The sequence below is a fragment of the Heptranchias perlo genome, chromosome 25, assembly GCF_035084215.1.
Source record: "Heptranchias perlo isolate sHepPer1 chromosome 25, sHepPer1.hap1, whole genome shotgun sequence".
Lineage (NCBI taxonomy): Eukaryota > Metazoa > Chordata > Chondrichthyes > Hexanchiformes > Hexanchidae > Heptranchias > Heptranchias perlo.
Window position 1 is genome coordinate 14350420 of NC_090349.1, and position 24603 is coordinate 14375022.

Consider the following 24603-nt stretch of genomic DNA (forward strand, 5'->3'; position numbering starts at 1 on the left):
GGGTGGGAGGATGGGAAGCAAGACATCCCAGCCCAATCATGCTTTTACTTGACCATTCACATGACCTCACTTTCTACCAGCTCGTCACTGGGTGATGGGCAGCAGCTGGAATCCTGGCTAATTTTTCCTCTCTTGCCCAGGGACATGGACATTGTAGCACTCATATCCTGGCCCCAGCTGAAACCAGCACAAACTGGCTGTCAAACCTCAGACCTCCTGGTCTGTATAGCTCAATATAATACCGGGCAAAATCCTTTACCCACTAAGACACCGAGTGAACTCTGGCTAGTTAGAGTCCTGAGGACAGGTCGGGAATTAGTGCAGGCCCCTGAAGATGGGGGAAGTGAGTATTTGTGGAGGTGGTGAAAATAAATCACTACAAAATAGTGCAAAAAGTGAATAAAAACCAATATCTTATCTCTAAAATCCCTTTGCATTCATGGGTTTTAGCCATGTGAGGCCCAGTGTACTAAACACTCTCAGGGCAGGTACCACCAACCAGCTGTGGCCTTAATTCATTTATTTTGTATTCATATCCATACATTTCAGTCCTTATTACGATCTGGTAAAGCTTTCATTGGCATTATCGTTTCCAGGGTTACAGGACTTTGCCATTCTAAAAGCATATCATCACTGAGCCTGGGTAGAAGTACACTGGCCCAATACTTCCTTTTTATTATTCAGTAAAAGCCAGTTAAACGGAACACAGATAAGTGGGATGTTCGCTTTATAGGAAAGCTGGGGACTCATTTCCCTTAATACATTCCTATGGATCAAACAAGGGCTAAATCCTGTACATCTGGTTAGACCGGACACCTGCTATTGACCTACAGTATGTTAGATTTGAACGAAGAACCTCTCTCTGGGAGTCCAACACTGTGTGACTGCGCCCACAGGAACAGCCTTGGTTACATGTTTTGTTGATGTTTTGTATGAAACCGCATGATATTTAAGAACAATGACTCTGTGCAGGGAAAGCAGTAATAATTCCCCCATATCAAATGGAGAAGAAAAGAAATTGCAAATTATTAACATTTTTAGGAATGTGAGGTCCAACAAGTCTCTCATAGGAACATCGGAATTGCTAGATGACAAAAGACCAAGGGCGCTAAATTGGACCGCTACACGGTCTCTCCAACATCCAAGATGGCATCTTGGCTATGCATGCACGTTTCCTGCATGACGTGCGTTGTACGCCATCTTGGTATAGGGGTTAGCGCATACGGAAATACTGAACGCTGGAAGCATGTAAAGGAGAAAATGGATACAATCAGTGTGCAACACTGATTTAAAGTGATAAGTTCCAAAATGGTGTCTAACGCTCAACTCAACGTACAGTCTTAACCCAGACCATCTGAACGTGTCTTAGAGTGCCTGGAGGACCCCCACCAGCGCTTTTAAAAGGGACTGTGCAGGATTTACAGGTTAGTGGCTAGATTATTGCTTCTGGCTGCCGAGACATTTGTAACTGTTTTTGGAGGTCTCCTAGACTTGAAAACTAGGACGCGGGGACATTGCCAAAAATTTAGAGCCAGGACGTGCAGGAGTGAATTTAGAAAATGCTTCTACACGCAAAGGGTGGTAGAAGTTTGGAACGCTATTCTGCAAATGGCAGTTGATGCAAGCTCAATTGTGAATTCTAAATCTGAGATTGATAGATTTCTGTGAACCAAGGGTATTAAGGGATATGGGGCTAAGGGCCCAGGACATTGCTGCAGGAGTTCCTCAGGGCAGTGTCCTAGGCCCAACCATCTTCAGCTGCTTCATCAATGACCTTCCCTCCATCATAAGGTCAGAAATGGGGATGTTCGCTGATGATTGGACAGTGTTCAGTTCCATTCGCAACCCCTCAGATAATGAAGCAGTCCAAGCCCACATGCAGCAAGACCTGGACAACATCCAGGCTTGGCTGATAAGTGGCAAGTAATATTCGCGCCAGACAAGTGCCAGGCAATGACCATCTCCAACAAGGGGGAGTCTAACCACCTCCCCTTGACATTCAACAGCATTGCCATCGCCGAATCCCCCACCATCAACATCCTGGGGGTCACCATTGACCAGAAATTTAACTGGACCAGCCACATAAATACTGTGGCTACAAGAGCAGGTCAGAGGCTGGGTATTCTGCGGCGAGTGACTCACCTCCTGACTCCCCAAAGCCTTTCCACCATCTACAAGGCACAAGTCAGGAGTGTGATGGAATACCCTCCACTTGCCTGGGTCAAAATCCTGGAACTCCCTACCTAACAGCACTGTGGGAGAACCTTCACCACACGGACTGCAGCGGTTCAAGAAGGCGGCTCACCACCACCTTCTCAAGGGCAATTAGGGATGGGCTGTAAATGCTGGCCTCGCCAGTGACGCCCACATCCCATGAACGAATAAAAAAAAAGGCGGGTATATGAAGTTAGGTCACAGATCAGTCATGATCTCAATGAATGGCGGAACAGGCTCGAGGGGCTAAATGCCACTGACACTTGCTGCCTCCTGATATGCGCCACCTTCTCCACTAAGCAAGCGAGACAAATGTCTGGGTGATGTGCCTGTCAAGGTTGAATAGCCTGTGAGTTGTGGGTGGGCAGTTTGTAACAGTGGCAATATGTAAGGGTGAGAGAAGCATCTGATTGGAAGAGTTGAGTACCGGTGGAAAGAGTTTGTTGTTATGTGGGTGATGGGGGGTGTAGTGTGTGGTGCAGTGGATGCGGCTAGTGATGTAATTGGTAAGAGACACCACTTGACAGTTGACCTCACTCACCTTGATCATTCATGTCAAAGCATCGAACTTCTTCCTGCACTGCATCCATGTTCATGATGCTGTGCGCCTGCCACTGCCTTTTGTTATATGTCTGGAGGGCCTCTTGCCCCCCCGCGGATATAGGATGTCCCTCCTTCTGTCCATCTCTTGCACCAAGGCCTCTATTGCATCAGCAGAGAACCTTGGTGCACACCCTCTCGCAGGCCTGGTACAAACTCAGATCAGCAGATTGATGAGGTCTGGCATGCAGATTGGTGGATGTGGGATTTAGTAGTATGCAACCTTTATTCAATGTTTTAACATAACTCATCAGTTTGTAAACATCTGTATTTGCATGCGCGATGTCTGATCTCAGTTCAGACTCCGTGCAGACAGCAGACTGTTATTTTCAGCAAATAACAGGTACCAGCGACCTTTAAGAGATTTTTAAGAGATAGCCTGCCTTTAAGAGATTGGGACTCCCCGTGCTGGTGGAAAGTGCGAATTGTATTGAATCCTCGTTCAACGCTGATGTCCAACGCTGCTTGAAGTTAGGTCCTCAGGCCTCACGAAAGTCTTGTCCTGCCTGTGCAGGGGCCATTAGGTGCGGGGTAATAGCGGATCGCACTACCCCCGCCCAATAATAGGCCCTATCTAATTTTTTTTCCCCCCCAAGTTCCTTCTAGTTCACCTTCTACCATCCTGGTAGTCACATGATACAACGATAATGGAGTTGTTGACTAATCATAGCAATCAATCTCTATCAATTAGTCTACAACAGACCCAGAAATGACATGAAGAAATCCCCAGTGGTGGACAGCTTTTGGTCCAAAGTCACCTTTTTCCCTCCCAAATATGCTACACTTACCATCTGTCATGTGTCAAGTTACTCATATACCGTATCCCAAAATGTTGTTTTCTGAAATCTATCTAATTTGCATTTGAATGAATCAATACTAACTGCTTCCACCATCTCTCTAGGGAGCCTGTTCCACAGATTGACCACTAGCTCTCTGAAATATTGTTTCCGCAGATTAGTTTTGATAGATCCGTCTGCTTTCATAGATCAATCCCATCCATCTGCCTTCTCATCTTTCTCAATCCCTTCTTTCTCCAGAAGTACATCCAATTGCCTGTTGATCCCATTTGTACCGTCCACTTCAAAGACCTTCCCAGGCAACTTATTCCACAACTCCATTACCCTTTGTCTGAAAACTTCTGCCTGATTTCCCTTCTTATTCCTAACTTCCACATTCTTAACTTGTGTCCCCTGGAATTTGAGCTCTTCATGATAGTGAACTAGTTAGTCTACATAACAAGAGTCACTTATCATTGCGTGCTGATCTTACTTTTATTTCTTCAAACCCTTCGCTAAGTGAACTTTACAAATACGTGAAAATACATGTTTCATGTTTACTTGAAAAATTTGAATGTGAGTTTTTCCCATCCCCTCCCCCCATAATTTTACTATTTTGTTCTCCTCTTTAGGTCTGTCAACTTAATGCACCACCCCCATCTATGAGGCAAAGTTCCTGTCTAATGGTAAATGGGATTAGTCCAGGTTGACCCCTTCCTATCACCTTCCTGTCCTCTCTCTGGAGAAGTTGTCACAAGATAGGCTGCAATGAAAGAGTCCCTTCAACCGCATTGATCTCAAACATCTTTCCTCATCTTGTTGCTTCTCATTTCCGTCCAGCCAAGGCCAGGAACTCACCATGAGGAAAGATTTCCTCTGGTTATTATGTATTAGTGACCATGCGTGGACTTCTTTTGTTCTCCATTTTCTGGCTAACCAAATTTAGAAGCATTTACGATTTTGCTAGAAATTGCCAGAGTAAATCTTCCAATTATGTTTACCATGTTGCCAACACATATCAAACTTTCTTCCATGTGAGAGACCCTGATGTGATGCAACACCCTCCATTGTATTATCCATTACCAATAATGGAAGGACACTATTGTCTGCAAGCTCCCATTTCATGGGTGTACTTTTGTGACAAGGTTCAAGAGGCCCAATATCAGAATATTTTATCAGAACAGGTATTGTAGAACCACACAGACCAGGAAGGTTCCTGAGTTCTATCAGTGATCTGGGCTGATCTCAGCCAGGGCAGTGGTAGGGGCTATACAATTAGCCTCAGAAACTAAGGGCTGAGGAGGAGTTCCCGCATCTGACACTAGCCAGTGACCTGCCCGCCCTCCCAACTAGAAAATGCATGTGTCTGGACATCAGGTGAGAACACGATCAGGCTCGGCTCTGATACCCCCCATGGTTGAAGAGCCTGCTGACACTCATTGCCTATGCTTACATACAAAGAATGGCCACATGGGTGAGGTGCTAAAGGTCAGTATGAGAGAGCAGCTTCAGGAGATAATTGGTGAAAACACAAGTTGCGTGAAGGGCTGTCTCATTTCACTTTGTATTTTGACACAATGACCTTTATTTCAAAATTGTATTTTGAACTCTAAACTTTCTTTCACTGTTCAGTGGGGAAGAGGTTGCACACATTGGCCCCGATATTACAGTGGAGGCAGGATAGCAGCGGGGGGGGGGGGGGGGTGCTGTGAATGGGCGCACGAGTAACCCAACCAATAAAAAATGTCCATTTCCCACGCGATCGCAATTCAATTGGTGCCACTTAACATGGCTTCCGGATTTGCCATCTGAAAGCTGCACAGTCGCATCACAGGCTGGAGGAGCTCTATTTAAAGGGCTCTTGCTCCAATGGAGCAAACACCCAGACACCACAATGGAGCAGCACAGGGGCAAGGCTGCTCCAAGGTTCAATGATGCCTCATTCCAGGTGCTACTGGATGGGATGAGGAGGAGGAGGGATCTGTTTTACCTGGCGGACGGGAGGAAGTGGCCTGCCTCTGCCACCAAGAAGGCCTGGCTCGAGGTGGCAGAGGAGGTCACCAGCAGCAGCAACATCTCGCACACATGGATCCAATGCAGGAAGCCTTCAATGATTTAACTAGGTCAACCAAAGTGAGTACACTTATTGATTCTCTTACATTCCATCTTCCACATCATCGCCCCCACCCCACAACTCATTCTGCACTGCCAATACTACTCCATCACATCACTCCCCACACCCACTTAAGGCTCATCCTCAATTTACCTGCACTTCCTCAGTACTTCCTCACCTCCCCATTAGTCACCCCCACTACCACTCAACCCAATGTCATGGCTCTGTCTCATACTCACCCTCTGATGCATCTCTTTCACAGTCAGCCTCACCCAAACCAATGCATTCACCGGTTGGCCACGTCACCATCACTCACCCACATGTCTGTTCTTTCTCCGCTTCTAGGAGAAGAGAGCGCAAAGTGCATGGGAGAGGGCGAGGACTGGAGGGGGGCCACAACAAATCGTCGTCCTCACAGATGGGGAGCAGGAGGCGCTGGAGCTCAGCCGAACCCTCGAGCGCCTGTCCGTCGGGGACGCCGAGACTGGCACCTCACAAACTTATGGTGACATAACTTTAACATTCAGCACACGCAATATGAATTGATGTTAACATGCCTTGCCATCTTCAGCACCTCAGTACGCTCATCGCAACATGACACGTCTGAGATGATGCTTAATATTGCCTTCTGTTCTCTTACAGGGCTTTCAGTGACTGCTGCGACAGCAGAGGGCGATTCCTCAGAGGACCTGTCGGCCTCTGAGGGTGCACCGTCACATCTTAGCGAGCTTTCCACCAGCGCAGATACTCACACCTCGGTGGGTCCTAGTCCTCAGCTAGTTGGGTTGGCACCTGGTGAATTACCACATATGAGCACAAGCAGACACTGATGGCAGGGCAGCTGCGGAGAGTCCGCTTCGGTGGGCGCACTTCTCTCCAGCTGGACGCAGATGCAGAACCCCAAGGTTCACCATGAAAGGGCCCTATCACACCATGAACACTTGATGCCTCTCATTGGGTTACTTTACAGTGGGTGTATGTGTAGTTGCAGGACTGTTTTGTGTAGGGAGGAGTGGGCAGCCTGGTGTGGGCGCTGCTCTTTCCAGGTGGTGTGATGACAGGACTGTTCACACTTTCTGATGTTAGGAGAACCGTTCACAAATCAGTGACTCCCTGTCCTCACGAGCAGCCAGGTAAGCCACTGCTCTGCCCATCTCCTCCTCCTCCATGTGGGTGGCAGATGTGGATGGGGCCTCCTCAAGTGGCACCCCTCTATGTTGTTGCCCTCTGTGCTCTTGTGCAGGTTATGGAGCTGCATGTGACGGAAGTGCACGCCATGCCTGGCGAGGCTGGTGATATTGCTCGTCCTCGGATATAGTGGTGAATGCAGCCATGGCACCCCCATCCTGATGGTGTGACTCTGAGGGGGTCCGAAAAGTTATTAAATATGTGTGAACAGAAGAATTGTGAGTGGAAAGTATGAATTTTTAGTGAAAACACAAAGATCTTGCAGCCAAAAGTTTGTGTGAAAGAATTGAGTGCCCTGCAGCAAAAACTCACCTTTTCTCCCCATCTGTCAAACAAGCATTTGAATGTCCCACTGGCTGCTGGCTGAAACACGTCTGGCAGAACACGGAGTGTTTCCCACAGCACGAGAAACACACTGGGGATGTTTCAAAATCGGACCCCTGCCTTAACGTGAACAAAATTAAAGTACTTTAAGTAACTAAATAAGTGTCTTAACTATCGTCTCGCCGGCTTTAATTGCCGGTGGGACTTCCGCATTCAGGAGGCGCGCACGCACCCAGTGGGGAACCCGGAAGTCTGTGGGTTGGAGCCGGGTTCTGAACCCGCTCGGGATTTCCGCGATTTTCGGAGCCCCCTCGTCCCCAACGCACCCACTACTTCACTGGAAAATTGAGCCCATTGATTCTTTGCTGCTATTCCTGTTGGCTGTCTATAATTCAGAGCTGTAATTGCTGCTCAGTTTCACGGCCATTCTTGTTCTATTAATGGTTCTTTAATCACACAGCTTCCTTGCACCCTCCCCCCTGCAATGAGCTCTTTTTTTATAACAGCCTTTTTAAAAAACAAAATTGTGGTCAGGACATTCTGCAATGCTTAAATTTATGCCCGTTTTTTTCAGCAAGTTCACGAGGAGCTGTGAGTATTATTACACAATGTGAGAGGTACTGAAAGAGGAAGTCGAGCAGTCACATAATTGCAGTCACACAAGAATGACGTCTGTCCATGGACAACCACGTCAAATCTGAGTTTTCAACAATTGCAGCCCACAGTAGAAAAGGCACTATTACAGAATGTGCTCAACAGTGCCAGGGAGCTACATTAATACATACAATGAAAACAATAAGAGCGCTACAGCACCCAGGCTCATGGCTGTATCTGCTGATAATGATTCAACTCCCTCAGCATGTCTCGGCTACTCCTTCAAGCCCTTTCCCTAGTGGTGTGTGTTACAATTTAAACGTTCTCTCAACATATTTAACAAATGTTCACAGCAAATGGGAGGTTTCCATAAGCATATCCTATGAACTGAAACTTTCCATCTTAGATGTGATTTGAATGCGATAACATATCACAGAACTAACAGTTGCCCTTCTGCACTGTACGATGTAGTAGAGATTACATGGACTACCTTCATGTTGTCATGCTTGCTTTGAAAGGTGGCTAATAGCTCACCATCAGACCTTTGTGGTTCAGGTTAAAACTAATAGTCAAATTTATTTACAAGTGAGACAATCACACAGAACACATGCAGCAAAAAACTAGGAATACAATGGGGGTGATTTTTACATCCGCCCAAAACGGACCTGAGTTCAGTGGAGAAGCTGTGCTGCTCACTCGAGGCTGGTGTCGGAAGGCCTGAACCATTTATAGGTTTGGGTCTCATTTTAAGGCAGCTGGCGAGCTGCGGGCACCAGACAGGCTCGCTGGTTGTGGCAGCACAGGAAATCATCTGGCTCCTATGCTGAGCCAGCCAGCACGTCAGGCCTAGGGGGCAGGAGTAGAGGAGGGGGGGGGGGATTGGGGGAGGTTAATCCCAGAGGGGCGTCAGCACAGGCTGGCAGTCAGCTGCAGTATTTTGGTGGAGCTGGGAGCAGCATTTCCTGCTCTCCCTGGCCCCACACAAAAAAAAATGAAAAAGAGATTTGGTTCCCTTTAGTGGAGTGGCGTCCAGCAGTACGGATACACAAGGTTAGAGCATGTGCAGTGCACGATCTGCCCAATTGTACTTCAAAATTGCAATCAGGGTCCTATAATGACGGAAGACCCAAATTTGCATATTTAAACAGCCTCCCATCTGAAACAGGTGGGTGAGCTGATTGCCCATTTACAGGCTTGCCTGAAAATCACATCATGTAGGCCTTGGGCATCCAAGGGGGCGGCTAAGGTTCCCCCCCCCCACCATTTTCCTCTGCCAGCCGCCCATTTTTCAGCTGAGAGATGGGTGGGCAGCAGTCGAAAATTGACCCCACTGCTTAATTTACTCAAATATCCACTCCCTCTCCCACCAGCGCATTGTGGCTACACTATGTGCGATGTTGAAGATGCACTGCAGCAACCCAAGGTTACTTTCAGAGTATCTCCCTTCCCTGCGACCTCTACCATCGAGAAGGACAAGAGCAGCAGTGTCGTGGGAACACCATCACTTCCACGGTCCCCTTCGAGGCACGCAGCGTTCTGGCTTTGATATATATCGCCATTCCCTCATTGTCGCTGGGTCAGTATCCTGAACTCCCTGACTAGCACCATTGTGGGAGCACCTTCACCACAAGGACTGCAGCGATTCAAGGAGAGAGCCCATTACTATCTTCCTCAGGGCAACTAGGGATGGGCTGTAAATGTCGGCCTTGCCAGGGTCACCCACATACTGAAAACAAATAAAAGAAAACTATATTAAAACAACAATAGATCCTGGATCTGCAGCTGTTTCTTTCACTAACTTTTGAACTGATGATGGTAGAGATGGTATGGAACTCTTCTTGGTTGCTTCCACTGGAATAGGCCATGCGAAGCAGGGTCCTAAAGTCCTCAGGGAAAACCTCCTTGTACAGTTTCCTCAGTCTTTCCAAGATAAATTTCAATACACTCAATCAAAGGTATTTTCACAATAGTTTGGCAGTCAGGATATTAATTATTTCTATCTCTCAAGTGGATAAGCTGTGAACAGCAGCTTCTTGCCTGTCTGTTGAGTCACCTGACCCCAAGAGAAACTATTCTTAGTGTTTGATGCGAATCTGCAAGTCTGTATAGATCAACATTTCTGCAATACCAGAGACCAACCTGGCAAACTTGACCTGATTACACTGAGTTACATCAAAACTACAGCACAGAAACAGGCCATTCGGCCCAACTGGTCTATGTTGATGTTTTTGCTCCACACGAGCCTCCTCTCTCCCTACTTCATCTAACCCTATCAGGATACCCTTCTATTCCTTTCTCCCTCATGTGCTTATTTAACTTCCCTTTAAATGCATCTATGCTATTTGCCTCGTCTACTCCTGGTGGTAGCACATTCCACATTCTTACCACTCTTTGGATAAAGTTGTTTTTCCTGAATTCCCTATTGGATTTATTAGCAGCTATTTTATATTTATGACCTCTAATTTTGGACTTTCCACAAGTGGAAACATTTTCTCTACGTCTGCTCTATCAAACCCTTCCATTATCTTAAAGACCTCTATCAGTTCACACCTCAGTCTTCTCCTTTCTAGAGAAAAGAGCCCCAGCCTGTTCAACCTTTCCTGATAAGTATATCCTCTCAGTTATGGTTTCATCCTTGTGAATCTTTTTTGCACCTTCTCTGATGTCTCTATATCCTTTCTATCATATGGAGACCAGAACTGTGCACAGTACTCCAAGTATGATCTAACCAAGGTTAGAATCATAGAATCATAGAATCATAGAAGTTTACAACATGGAAACAGGCCCTTCGGCCCAACATGTCCATGTCGCCCAGTTTATACCACTAAGCTAGTCCCATAGAATCATAGAAGTTACAACATGGAAACAGGCCCTTCGGCCCAACATGTCCATGTCGCCCAGTTTATACCACTAAGCTAGTCCCAATTGCCTGCACTTGGCCCATATCCCTCTAAACCCATCTTACCCATGTAACTGTCCAAATGCTTTTTAAAAGACAAAATTGTACCCGCCTCTACTACTGCCTCTGGCAGCTCGTTCCAGACAATCACCACCCATTGAGTGAAAAAATTGCCCCTCTGGACCCTTTTGTATCTCTCCCCTCTCACCTTAAATCTATGCCCCCTCGTTATAGACTCCCCTACCTTTGGGAAAAGATTTTGACTATCGACCTTATCTATGCCCCTCATTATTTTATAGACTTCTATAAGATCACCCCTTAACCTCCTACTCTCCAGGGAAAAAAGTCCCAGTCTGTCTAACCTCTCCCTGTAAGTCAAACCATCAAGTCCCGGTAGCATCCTAGTAAATCTTTTCTGCACTCTTTCTAGTTTAATAATATCCTTTCTATACAAGTTTAACATAACTGCTCTGCTTTTCAATTCTATCCCTCGAGAAATGAATTCCAGTGCTTGATTATATGACCTTATCAACCTGCGTCACTACTTTTAGTGATTTGTGTATCTATACCCCTAGAGCCCTTTGCTCCTCTATCCCGTTTAAACTCTTATTATCCAAGCAGTATGTGGCCTCCTTATTCCCCCTACCAAAATGCACCACCTCACACCTATCTATATTGAAATTCAGTTGTCAATTACATGACAATTCTGCAAGTTTATTAATATCCTCTTGCATTTTGATGCATAGTTCCTTTGTATTAACTACACCGCCCAATTTGGTGTCATCTGTAAATTTTGAAATTGTACCTCCGATTCCTGAATCCAGATCATAAATGTAAATTGTGAAGAACAATGTTCCCAGCACCGATCCCTACGGAACACCACTTCTCACCTTTGCCAGTCTGAGTAGCTACCCTTATCACCTACTCTCTGTTTTCTGTTTTGTAGCCAACTTGCTATCCATTCTGCTACCTGTCCCCTGACTCCACATGCTCTGACCTTAGTCTACAATGTGATACCTTATCGAAGGCCTTTTGAAAATCCAAATATATTACATCTACGGCATTACTCTTGTCTACACTTTCTGTCACTTCTTCAAAGAATTCAGTAAGTTTGGTCAAGCATGACTTTCCTTTCTGAAATCCGTGTTGACTATTCTTTATTATATTTTCATTCTCTAGATGTTTTTCTATTACATCTTTGAGTAAAAATGTCATTAGTTTTCCTAACACCGACGTCAAGCTAATTGGTCTATAGTTCCCTGGACTTGTTCTATCTTCCTTTTTAAATATAGGAATCACATTAGCTGTCGGCCAGTTTTCAGGCACTATTCCCTTTTCTAATAAATTTTTATATATATGTAATGGTGCCTCTGCTATCTCCTCCCTAACTTCTTTTAATATGTGTGGATGCAATCCATCCGGACCAGGAGTTTTATCCTCTCTAAGTTTGAAAAGTTTATCAATTATCTCCCCCTTTCTATCTTAAATGTTTTTATATCTTTTTTGATCTCTTCTCCTAATTTCATGCTCACCTTGGTAAATACTGAGGCAAAGTAACTATTCAATATTTCTGCCATTTCGCTGTCTTTACCTGTGAGTTTATCTTGTGCATCCCTTAGTGGCCCTATCCCTATTCTGATTTTGGAGATAATGGCCTCGATAGTAACCGCCCCCCCCCACCCCCACAATGGGTGGGAGAGGGTCAGCGGTTTAAAAATGAAAACGGGGAACGCCTCCCCAACCCGCAGCGTACACGGCCATTGCCGTTCTTACGGCAGCGGGTTTTGTGTCGTGCGAGAGAGACGGGACACTTCATTAACATATTCAAATCAGGCTCCCACATTGAAACTGGGAGCCTGATTTAAATTTAACAGTTTCCGCGCAGGTTTCCCAGGGCTCAGGAAACCTGGCAGTAAAAGGGAGACGGGGACGGTCGGCTCAAAAAAGTAAGTGCCTTTTATAGCTCTCCTTGTGGGCCAGGAGGAGCAGGAGTGCTCTCCCTGAACCCTCAAGGAAGTCTTCGGCCTCCCCTCTGCCGATCGAGGCCACTCCCTCCCCTCTGCCGCGATCGCAGACCTCCCCTTCCAGCCCCAATCTCCGGTCTTCCTCCCTCCCACAATGGCCGACATCCCCTAAACCCCGATCTCTTGCTCCCTCCCCCCTCCCTTTTGCCGGGGACCGTCCCCAAGGGTTTACCTGCCCGGCAACTTGTCCAGCTGTTGGGAGGGAAACAGAAGAAAAGAATTATAATGAGGGTCCTGACCTTAAATTCGACAGGACCTCCATGTCCCCAACCTTGCTGGGTTTTCCCCTGCGCTACTGTGTTCCCCCGCACCCTCCCCGTAAATATTGGGGCTAATGATTCTGAAGAAAAATCTTGAACTTAAATTGTTATACTAGAAGTTCTTGTTTAAAAACGCTAAACATTATTGCAAGAATATTTGTTAAAGAAAAGATTCAAACAAGATTGAACTAAAGCCTTGTATATTTTTTGGCCATGTGCTATAAAAAACCATACCCTAAAAAGGTAGATAGTAAAGAGCTGCATGCAGACATTTATTTATTTAAGTGTAGTATGTGAGGGAACAAATTTATTTATTTATCTGGCCGAAGTTGATAAGGAAAATGGAAAATAAGGTTTATTTATTTTCCAAGATCCATTCAAAAACACCTATTTCATTGTTTCTGTGGAGACCTCTTAGAAACCCCTTTCCAAATTCTCCAATTGGCAAATTGCTCCTCACCTTGAATGCCATTGGAGATCTACTCATCTATAGGAAACTCATAGGCATTCTAAAGAATGAGAGCCCAAAACTTACCAGTTTGGCAACTGGATACTCCTTGAAATGATCTGTTTGACCTCACGTGTATCACCCCTCCTGATAGACAGTCGTGGGCAGTGGGTTCTGTGACCCACATCATGCCACTTGCCTTCAACTGGAAGAGTTGCAGAAAGGCCATTGAAGGTGATGAAAGTGGAGAAAGATAGTATATGTACTAATACCCACTTTTTGTTCCATTTCAGGTTCTGACACTTAATTCGGAAATCCAGTCAGAAAACCAGATCCATGCATCCGTGCAGCAGGCACCTTTGCACAATCAGGATGGTTCCATTCAACATATCCATCGAGTTTCCTCAAGCCCAGCCATTACCACAGGTAGAGTGTAATATTTGGTTAAATTTGTAGCAGTGTATTCCCGAGGATTGGATCAGGTGGTGCTCTGGAACACCATCATTCTGCACCGACATCCCGCTGATCAGGATCCATGTTACAAACTGCAACAACCTAAAGTACTATTCAGTGATTTAAAAAATTGTCAAGCCTTTCATGTCTTTAATCAAACAGAATTAATTTTGCTGTTTTAAAGGGAAAAACAAGAGATGAATGTCTAGGCGGGGAAATTGTTCTTGTTCACTATGGTGAAGGGTTCAAACATCAGGAAACACAAGTCGAAAACCAGGATGTTAGGTATAAGTCAGACTGAACTATTTCACCCAAGGAGTTGTGGAGTAAGTGACCATGGAATAATAAAAATTAAAACCTGCTCCTTACTTAACCCATTATATAGGAGCGTCCAAGCTTTTTTGGTTTTGTACAGTGGAACCTCACAGGCTACATAGAAAATTTAATCAATGTTCTCATTAACTTGCATTTATCACAAGCTGTGATTATTGACAGATCTCAGTCTTCTTATTTAGGATTTATCCGCCAATGAGGCAACAGTGCTAAGAACAGCCCTTTTCAATCTTCCAAGCCCGCAAAATTCAAAACAGGGTAAATGAGTGAGTAAGAAAGATCAGCACAAGTAGGAATGGGTTGCTTGGACGCTCGCCCAGATTGCTAAGGCCCGAGTGCCTGAAATGGACACCTCTGCATTATATACATTATATCTAATTCTCGCCACTTGCACATCCCCGATTCCATTCGTCCCACTATTGGCAGCCGTGCCTTCAGCTGTCTAGGCCCTAAGTTCTGGAATTCCCTCCCTAAATTTATCCACCTCTCTACCTCTTTCTCCTTCTTTAAGACGCTCCTTAAAACCTACCTCTTTGACCAAGCTTTTGGTCACCTGTCCTAATATCTCCTTATGGGCTCTGTCAATTTTTGTTTGATAACGCTCCTGTGAAGTGTTACTACGTTAAATGTGCTACATAAATGCAAGTTGTTGTTGTTGTGCTGCAAATCTACGATGTAGTGGTGTATGATTGGACCAGATGTTTTCGATGGCTGTTTCATGAGACGGCCCAGATGTTCTGTGCAGGGAGACTCTTTCCAGACTTGGTGGTGTCCTGCAGTCTGGGTCTTGGGCTTTGCCGTGGATTTTTCCATTTAATGCAGACCGAGAGAAGTGGCAACGTCCCGTGGGGATATGGTTCGAAGGACCACTCGCAATTACCGCTCCCAAGTGGTATCAGTGACTGTGTAACAGGAGTGGCCATTTTTGTGCGGTTTTTAAAAAAAAGCAACTCAGTATTTTCCAATTCCCGGAAATAAAATGTGCATTTTAATATGTGGGCAGAATGTTAAAATGAACGCTGGCATGATCAGACCTAATTCCTAAACACAAAAGCGATATTTTTGAGTCTTTGCTCCTAGCATGGAGCCTCGCTAGTGCTGAGCATGGTAGTGGAGATTGGGTTACGACATTGGATCCCTGATTTTCCAACCAGTACGTGCTGGGATAGTGGCCCTGCAAAATTACCCCCAACTCTGATTCACGATGGATTTACTGTTTAAATCTTTGGACAGCAGGTATTTGGTGACCACAGTCTCAGAAATATTTGTGATTTTTTTTGGTAATATACTGTCGTATAGTGTAAGCGAAAGAGCAGGTGTGAGTACAAAATGGGGTTCTTCACACTGACATTGTGACGTGTCATGAGGAAAGTATACCCATATATCTCTTGGCACGCGCTGTAGCTTTAAACCTCTGATCGTTAGGGGTTAGCGGCAGCACGAAGATTTCTCACGTTCATTATTTCTAGTTACCAGAGGAAATCTACCCCTTTGTATCTTTACCAATTATTAAAATTATTAATGGATGCAAAACTACAAATCTGAAGTTCCTCTCACCCCATCTCCATCAATCACATGATTGTAATGCTATGGCTGAAGTCTGTAGGGTACTAGCAAATTTGGTAAACTAACATTGCTACAGTTTGCCTGTCAATGCTGCCCCTCAGCCCCCTGATGATGCTGCGGCGGTGTCATTACTGAGAGGGATTTGTACGTGCCACTAAGTACCGTTACTGGCACAGTAAGATTCAACCCAGAGTCTCTGGAATTCAAATCTTGGCTATGGGCCTGCCACATCGCAGGTATTTATAGTATTCCCCTGTGCACTGCTGCCTGAAGTGTCATAGCCTCTAACAGGGGGATCGGGCATGATCTCTCAGTCAAAGTGCTCGCTGTAATATTACAACAGTACAAGACTCGTGCCAGCACACTGGTGCAGTGCTTAGGTGAACAAGATACCACACTTTTCAGTGCACTGCTTATTTTGACAGTTTTTTTCAGCCTGAACTCAGCGTGAATCCTGCCCTCGACGAGGGTCTGATGCCAGCCGTATATTTTCCCATAAGTCACAGGAGGGGAGGGTTTAACACTTGTTTTTGCATATTTTTTCCCTCCCACCTTGTGCCACTCAGCCTTGGAATCCTTCAAGCCAGCCGAAAATCCAAATAGTAAAACACTTGGCTTGCCAAATGGCTATGGTACGATGGTTACTCCTTTATGCTGGCGGAATAGGCTCAAGGGACTAAATGGCCCACTCCTGTTCCTATGTTAGGCACATACTGCTTACAATAAGCAAAGCCATGGCTCTTGTAGTGTAACTGTTTCATTGTAGAAGGGTTCATACTTTAACTATATTCTAATGATGATGTGGAGATGCCGGTGATGGACTGGGGTTGACAATTGTAAACAATTTTACAACACCAAGTTATAGTCCAGCAATTTTATTTTAAATTCACGAAAGCTTGTGAATTTAAAATAAAATTGCTGGACTATAACTTGGTGTTGTAAAATTATATTCTAATGAAACATGTGTACAGTCAGTCCTGTGATGTTGGGTCGATGAGAGAACATATAATCTTTTTTTAATCACAAACCGAGCTTGCAGTCGCTGGTCTGCCTGTGTGAAACATTCAGTCAGCGATGTTGTGGCATAATCTGCGTCACCTTCTGACACGCTCAAGGGTAATTCTGGTTTGGGGACTGTGCGATGATTTATTTATTTTTGAATCCTATCCTGCCCTCAACCACGTTGCCTAGTATAAAAATCCAGGCAAAGCATAAATTCAGCTGTGAGTTGCACTAATGTGATACTAAGGTACCAAGACTTTAGGGAAACACCAACTGCATCACTGGAAGATCCCATAATAAATCCCAAGTCTTTCCTGCCTGTGGAGGGGGAAGGAGGAGCCTGTGCATGTGGACACCTGCTAATTGCATTACTGTGGAAAAAGTGCTATATTTTTAAAAATCAAAGTGGGTACATTTAGAATAACAACATCTTGCATTTATATAATGCCTTTAACATAGTAAAATGACTCGAGGCACTTCACAGGAGCGTAATCAGACAAAAACTGACATTGAGGCAAAGAAGGAGATATTAAGACGGATGACTAAAAGCTTGGTCAAAGAGGTAGATTCTAAGGAGTTTCTGAAAGGAGGAGAGAGAGGTGGAGAGGGAGGGAATTCATAAATATATAAATGCAAGTTCTTTCTTTCTTTCTCCCTTTGAAATGAATCAGATAGAGTAGGACACTGTGATCAATCTAGATTGAAGTGCACTTAGGATGCAAAGAGGAGGAAGAGGGTGCAGGATGGCATATTTGGAACTTAGGAGGAACAAGAGAGGAAGGTTCAGAGGACCACTGACTGTTGTAGTAGATTATTAATAAAATACAGTACGATGAGAAAAGGTGGAAGCTAGAGGTGAATGAAAGATTATTATGGGATGACAAACATTTTCTGGTGACATCCTGTTTTGCTTCATAATCTTCGACACAATTTTATCTGATGAATAAAATGTATTTCTTCCTATGCAAAAGGAGAGTACTATATTAGAAAAAAGTGTTGCACGCTTGAAAATTAGTCTTCTCTGCTGGAGTTGATGGATTGGAGTAGCACGTAGTGTTAAAACACACTCAGGACCCTCAGTCACGTGTGCACACTTCCATCGGGGTTGCGGAATAGACACGGTTGTTGGGGGGGAGGGGGGGTAGATCTTTCCCTTCCTGACCTGGAGGTGTTGAGAGGTTGATTGTAACTCTCCTTCCACTGCCCCAGCTGAGATCATCTAACTCAGGCAATTAATGGGAGAAGGTGGCTCTCTGAACATGCCCATCCTCAACCATGGTGGAGTGCAAGAGGCAAGGCTGAAATGTTTGCAGGCATCTTCAGCCAAAAATGCTAAGTAGATGATCCTACTCGGCCTCATCCTGCATCACAGATGCCAGTGTCCAGCCAATTCGGTTCACTCCACGTGACATTAAAAAGCATCTGAGAACACTGGAGATGAAGGCTATGGGTCCTGACAACATCCCGGCTGTAGTGCTGAAGACATGTGCACCAGAACTAGTCAGTCCCCTAGCTAAGCTATTCTAATGCAGCTATGACATCTACCCAACATTGTGGGAATTACCCAGGTACATCCTATCTACAAAAAGCAAGACAAATCTAACCCATCCAATTATCACCCTATAAGCCTTCTCCCAATCATCAGTAAAGTGATGGAAGACATTGTCGATAATACCATCAAGCGACACCTACTCACCAATACCGACACTCAGTTTGGGTTCCGCCAAGCGTGTCACAGCATTGATCCAGACATGGACAGAAGAGCTGAATACTAGAGGAGACGCAAGAGCAACTGCCCTTGACATCAAGACAGAATTCAACCAAGTATGGCACCAAGCAGCCTGAACAAAACTGAGGTCACTGGGGGTCAAAAGGGAAATTCTGCACTGACTGGAGTCATACTTGATACCCAACATGATTGTGGTTGTCGGAGACCAACCTTCATAGCCCCAGGACATCACCTGCAGGAGTTCCTCAGGGTACCATCTTCAGCTGCTTCATCAATGACATTCCCTCTGTCATAAAGTCTGGAGCGGGGCAGTTCACTGTTAATTCTACAGTGTTCGGTTCCGTTCACAACTCCTCCGATAATGAAGCAGCCCATGCCAACCTACAGCAGGAACTGGACAACACCCGGGCTTGGGCTGAAAAGTATCAGGTAACATTTGTGTCGCTTAAGTGCCAGGTAACAATCATCTCCACCAAGAGAAGGCCCAACCACCATCCCCCTGACATTCAACGGTGCCACCATTAATGAGACGCCCACCATCAACATCTTGGGGTCACTTAACTGGACCAGCCGTATCAACACTGTGGCTACGGGAGCAAATGGCTCAACTCCTGATTCCCTCAATGCCTCTCCACCATCTACAAGGCTCAAGTCAGGTGTTTGATGGAATACTCAACACTCACCTGGATGGGTACAGCTGGAACAACACTCAAGAAGCTCGACACCATCAAGGACAAAGCAGTTCGCTTGATTGGCACCCCCGGCACCGAACTCAGTATCCATCCTTTCCATCACTGTGACTGTAGTATGCACAATCTTCAGGGTGTACCACAGAAACTCACATAGCACCTCCCAGCCCCACATACTCTGTCACCAAGAAGACAAGACAGCAAGACTGTGGGAAACCGGGGGGGAAAAAATTGGATTGGGACCCTCTTTGGGCGTAGGTAGCGTGATGTGCTATTACCCCACGCCCAATGGCCCCTGCGTAGGCAGGACGCAAGTTTTGACCCACCCGAGGCCTTACCTGCAATCAGCGTTCCTTTCCAGGCCTTGCACGTGGAATCAATGCAATTTGCACTTTACACCACCAGAGGGAGCTCAATCTCTTAAAGGGAGGATGCTCGTTAGAAATCTCTTAAAGGTAGCTGGTACCTGTTATTTGCTGAAAATAACAGTCTACTTTCTGCACAGAGTCTGAACGGAGATCAGACATCGCACACAGAAAGCACAGATGCAGGTCCCATCCCTATGTTTACACACTGATGAGTTATGTTAAAATATTGAATAAAGGTAGTGCACTATTAAATTCCACATCCTCCATTCTGCATGCCAGACCTCACCAATCTGCCGATCTGAGTTGGTACCAGGCCTGCGAGAGTGCGTGCACCAAGGTTCTCTGCTGATGCACTAGAGACCTTGGCTGCAGGGGTGGACAGAAGGAGGGACATCCAATATCTGCAGAGGGGGGGGGGGGAGTGGGGGGCAAGAGGCCCTCCAGACCTATACTCAAAAGGCAGTGGGAGGCAGCGAGGGATGAAGTCAATGCCAGGCGCACAGCATCGTAAATATGGATGCAGTGCAGGAAGAAGTTCAATGCTTTGACATGAGTGGTCAAGGTGAGTGAGGTCAACTGTCAAGTGACGTCTCATACCAACTGCACCACGCACTACACCCCCATCACCCACATACCAACAAACTCTTTCCATCAGTACTCAACTCTTCCAATCAGATGCTTCCTCTCACCCTTATATATTAGCACTGTTTCAAGCTGCCCACCCACAACTCACAGGCCACACACATTGGCAGCTATTCAACCATTACAGGCACATGACAGGAGAAGGTGGCACATATCAAGAGGCAGCAAGTGGCAGTGGCATTTAGCCCATCGAGCCTGTTCCGCCATTCAATGAGATCATGGTGGACCTGTGACCTAACTCCATATATTCGCCTTAGCCCCATATCCCTTAGTACCCTTGGTTCACAGAAATCTATCAATCTCAGATTTAACATTCACAAGTGATCTAGCATCAACTGCCGTCTGCAGAACAGCATTCCAAACATCTCCCACCCTTTGCGTGTAGAAGCATTTCCTAACTTCACTCCTGCACATCCTGGCTCTAAATGTTAGGCTATGTCCCCGCGTCCTAGTATTCAACTCTAGGAGGCCACCAAAAACAATTACAAATGTCTCGGCAGCTAGAAGCAATAATCCAGCCACTATCCTGTAAATCCTGCATGGACCCTTTAAATAGCGCTGGTTGGGGGGTCCTCCAACTAAGACACGTTCAGATGGTCGGGGTTAAGACTGTGCATTGAGTTGAGCGTTAAGTCCCAAAATGGTGTCTATCACTTTAAATCACCATTGCACACTGATGGAAGCCATTTTCTCCCTACTTTACACGATTCCAGCGTTCGTTATCTGCGCCTGCTAACTTCTATACCAAGAGGCGTCTGGCGCACGTCATGCTGGAAACGTGCGTGTGCATCCAAGACGCCATCTTGGATATCAGAGAGGCCGTGTAGCACCGAAACAACGGGTGCTACACGGCCCAATTTAGCGTCCGCCATCACCTCCAAATTCCCCTCCAAGTCACACACCATCCTGGCTTGGACATATTCCTTTATCGTCACTGAGTCGAAATGCTGGAATTCTCTAGTTAACTATTGTGGGAGCATCACCTCCATAAGGACCGCAGCAGTTGAAGGAGACAGTCCATCACCTTCTCAGGGCAACTAGGGATGGGCAATAAATGCGGCCCTGCCAGTTCAGCACTGACCAGGGTTTGAATAACCACTATGCTACTGGGTATGGTAGCATAGTGGTTATGTTACTGGGCTAGTAATCCAGAGGCCTGGACTAAAATCCAGAGTCATGAGTTCAAATCCTGCCATGGCAGCTGGTGAATTTAAATTCAATTAATTAATTTAAAAAAAAATTCAATTAATTAAATAAAAATCTGGAATTAAAATACTAGTATCAGTAATGATGGCCATGAAACTACCGGATTGTCGTAAAAACCCATCTGGTTCACTAATGTCCTTTAGGGAAGGAAGCCTGCCACCCTTACCCGGTCTGGCCTATATGTGACTCCAGACCCACAGCAATGTGGTTGATTCTTAATTGCCCTCTGAAATGGCCTAGCAAGCCACTCAGTTGTAAAATCTCGCTACGAAAAGTCATAATAAGAATAAAACCGGACAGACCACCCGGCATTGGACCACTAGGCACCGGACACGACAACGGCAAAACACCAAGCCCAGTCGACCCTGCAAGGTCCTCCTTACTAACATCTGGGGACTTGTGCCAAAATTGGGAGAGCTGTCCCACAGACTAGTCAAGCAACAGCCTGACATAGCCATACTCACAGAATCATATCTTTCAGCCAACGTCCCAGACTCTTCCATCACCATCCCTGGGGATGTCCTGTCCCACCGGCAGGACAGACCCACCAGAGGTGGCGGTACAGTGATATACAGTCAGGAGGGAGTGGCCCTGGGAGTCCTCAACATTGACTCTGGACCCCATGAAATCTCATGGCATCAGGTCAAACATGGGCAAGGAAACCTCCTGCTCATTACCACCTACCGTCCTCCCTCAGCTGATGAATCAGACCTCCTCCATGTTGAACACCACTTGGAGGAAGCACTGAGGGTAGCAAGGGCACAAAATGTACTCTGGGTGGGGGACTTCAATGTCCATCATCAAGAGTGGCTCGGTAGCACCACCGCTGGCCGAGTCCTGAAGGACATAGCTGCCAGACTGGGCCTGCGGCAGGTGGTGAGCGAACCAACACGAGGGAAAAACTTACTTGACCTCGTCCTCACCAATCTACCTGTCGCAAATGCATCTGTCCATGACAGTATTGGTAGGAGTGACCACCGCACAGTCCTCGTGGAGATGAAATCCCGTCTTCGCACTGAGGACACCATCCAACATGTTGTGTGGCACTACCACCGTGCTAAATGGGATAGATTCAGAACAGATCTAGCAGCTCAAAACTGGGCATCCATGAGGCGCTGTGGGCCATCAGCAGCAGCAGAATTGTATTCCAGCACAATCTGTAACCTCATGTTCCTCACGCTACCATTACCAACAAGCCAGGGGATTAACCTTGGTTCAATGAGGAGTGTAGAAGAGCATGCCAGGAGCAGCACCAGGCGTACCTAAAAATGGTGAAGCTACAACTCAGGACTACATGCATGCTAAACAGTGGAAGCAACATGCTATAGACAGAGCTAAGCGATTCCACAACCAACGGATCAGATCAAAGCTCTGCAGTACCATCTTCCTTTGTTCTAGGTATGACTCCAGCCACTGGAGAGTTTTCCCCCTGATTCCCATTGACTTCAATTTTACTAGGGCTCCTTGGTGCCACACTCGGTCAAATGCTGCCTTGATGTCAAGGGCAGTCACTCTCACCTCACCTCTGGAATTCAGCTCTTTTGTCCATGTTTGGACCAAGGCTGTAATCAGGTCTGGAGCCGAGTGGTCCTGGCGGAACCCAAACTGAGCATCGGTGAGCAGGTTATTGGTGAGTAAGTGCCGCTTGATAGCACTGTCGACGACACCTTCCATCACTTTGCTGATGATTGAGAGTAGACTGATGGGGCGGTAATTGGCCGGATTGGATTTGTCCTGCTTTTTGTGGACAGGACATACCTGGGCAATTTTCCACATTGTCGGGTGGATGCCAGTGTTGTAGCTGTACTGGAACAGCTTGGCTAGAGGCGCAGCTAGTTCTGGAGCACAAGTCTTCAGCACTACAGCTGGGATGTTGTCAGGGCCCATAGCCTTTGCTGTATCCAGTGCACTCAGCCGTTTCGGACTGCAGCGGTTCAAGAAGGCGGCTCACCACCACCTTCTCGAGGGCAATTAGGGATGGGCAATAAATGCTGGCCTTGCCAGCGACGCCTACATCCCGTGAACGAATAAAAAAAATTTTTAAAAATCTGGTCGATAAGGCCCAGCTCCCTATTGATAAATCCGTGGAGCCATCGGGGGACATTTCGCATACAGAAAGTTAAGTGCACTATGGTGTAAAAACTAATTTCATGAAGAGTAGGGAAGGTTAGGCCACTTCAAGACATTTACTCTGGCTAGACTCCGGGGCCCTGATATTTACGGGGAAGGGTAGAGTGTACTGGCAGGGTTAGCTCCTCATTGCTGGAGCACAAATAAGGCACTTTTAATTTACGTTCAGAAATTGTCCCTATCTTGCGAAAGCAGCCTCCCCTTTTAATGTTTGTCATTGGGTGCCACTTTTGGCTGGGCTCTGATGAAACGTACAGAGGCCTGATTGCCAGGGGGTGCAGATGCAAGAGGGCCAGCTCCGTATTTTTAGCAAGCTGCAGCAGGAGGCCTTAACCCAGTGGTGGATTTTCAGACCCACACTTCATTGGTTCTACAATGGTTCTCTCTCTTGACCGTTTCCACTTAGGAAAGGAGGTAACAACAGAAGAAATGCAGCCAGCTCACTCCTCGAATGTAAAAGCATCTATTGTGCAGTGATAGAGAGACAGTGATGGGTTGCGATTACCCTACCCTCCTGTCTGATGGCATCAGTCAATCTTGGAGGACCATAGAAGGGAAATCTGTGAGAAAATGGAGTCTTACACCAGGAAGGTGCCAGGATCCAATTCCTGGTCTGTGTTGAGTCAGCTGATCTCAGTCAGGGTGACGGTAGGGGTGTTACAATTGGCTTCAGTGTCTCTGGGTTAAGGTATCCAGCGACACACCACTCCCCCGCCAGCGGAGGTGTGCTTGTGTGGATGTCTATAATGCCCCTCGTGATTGAAAAACCTGCTGACACTCAGTGTCAAGCCTTATTCTTGAAGATTGGTTACTTGGGGGAGGTATTGGAGGGTGAGCAGCCCCTGTGGAACTGTATCCCAGCAACCAGTCAAAGGGAAGGGGAGAAAGCTGTGCCACAGAGGGCTGGGATATGGTTCAGAATGTGCCATCAGGTGAAAGGTCAAATGGAAGTGAATGAGCTTCTCTAAGCGGGGTGGGGGGGGGGGGAGGGGTTCAGAGGACAAGCTACACCGAGAGCTGCTCTTGCGCTGCCTCGGAGTGACCC

The 24603-nt window shown here is 46.2% G+C and overlaps 1 protein-coding gene across 4 annotated transcripts in view; it reads left to right on the forward strand.

The window, feature by feature from the left end:
• Nucleotides 1-24603, forward strand: part of hnf1a (HNF1 homeobox a) — a 184462-nt gene that overhangs the window by 146142 nt on the left and 13717 nt on the right. For all 4 annotated transcript variants that reach the window (XM_068005667.1, XM_068005668.1, XM_068005669.1 and 1 more), the window contains one exon: nt 13734-13866. In XM_068005667.1, the coding sequence (XP_067861768.1) occupies nt 13734-13866 (133 nt within the window). The remainder of the gene's footprint in view (nt 1-13733; nt 13867-24603) is intronic.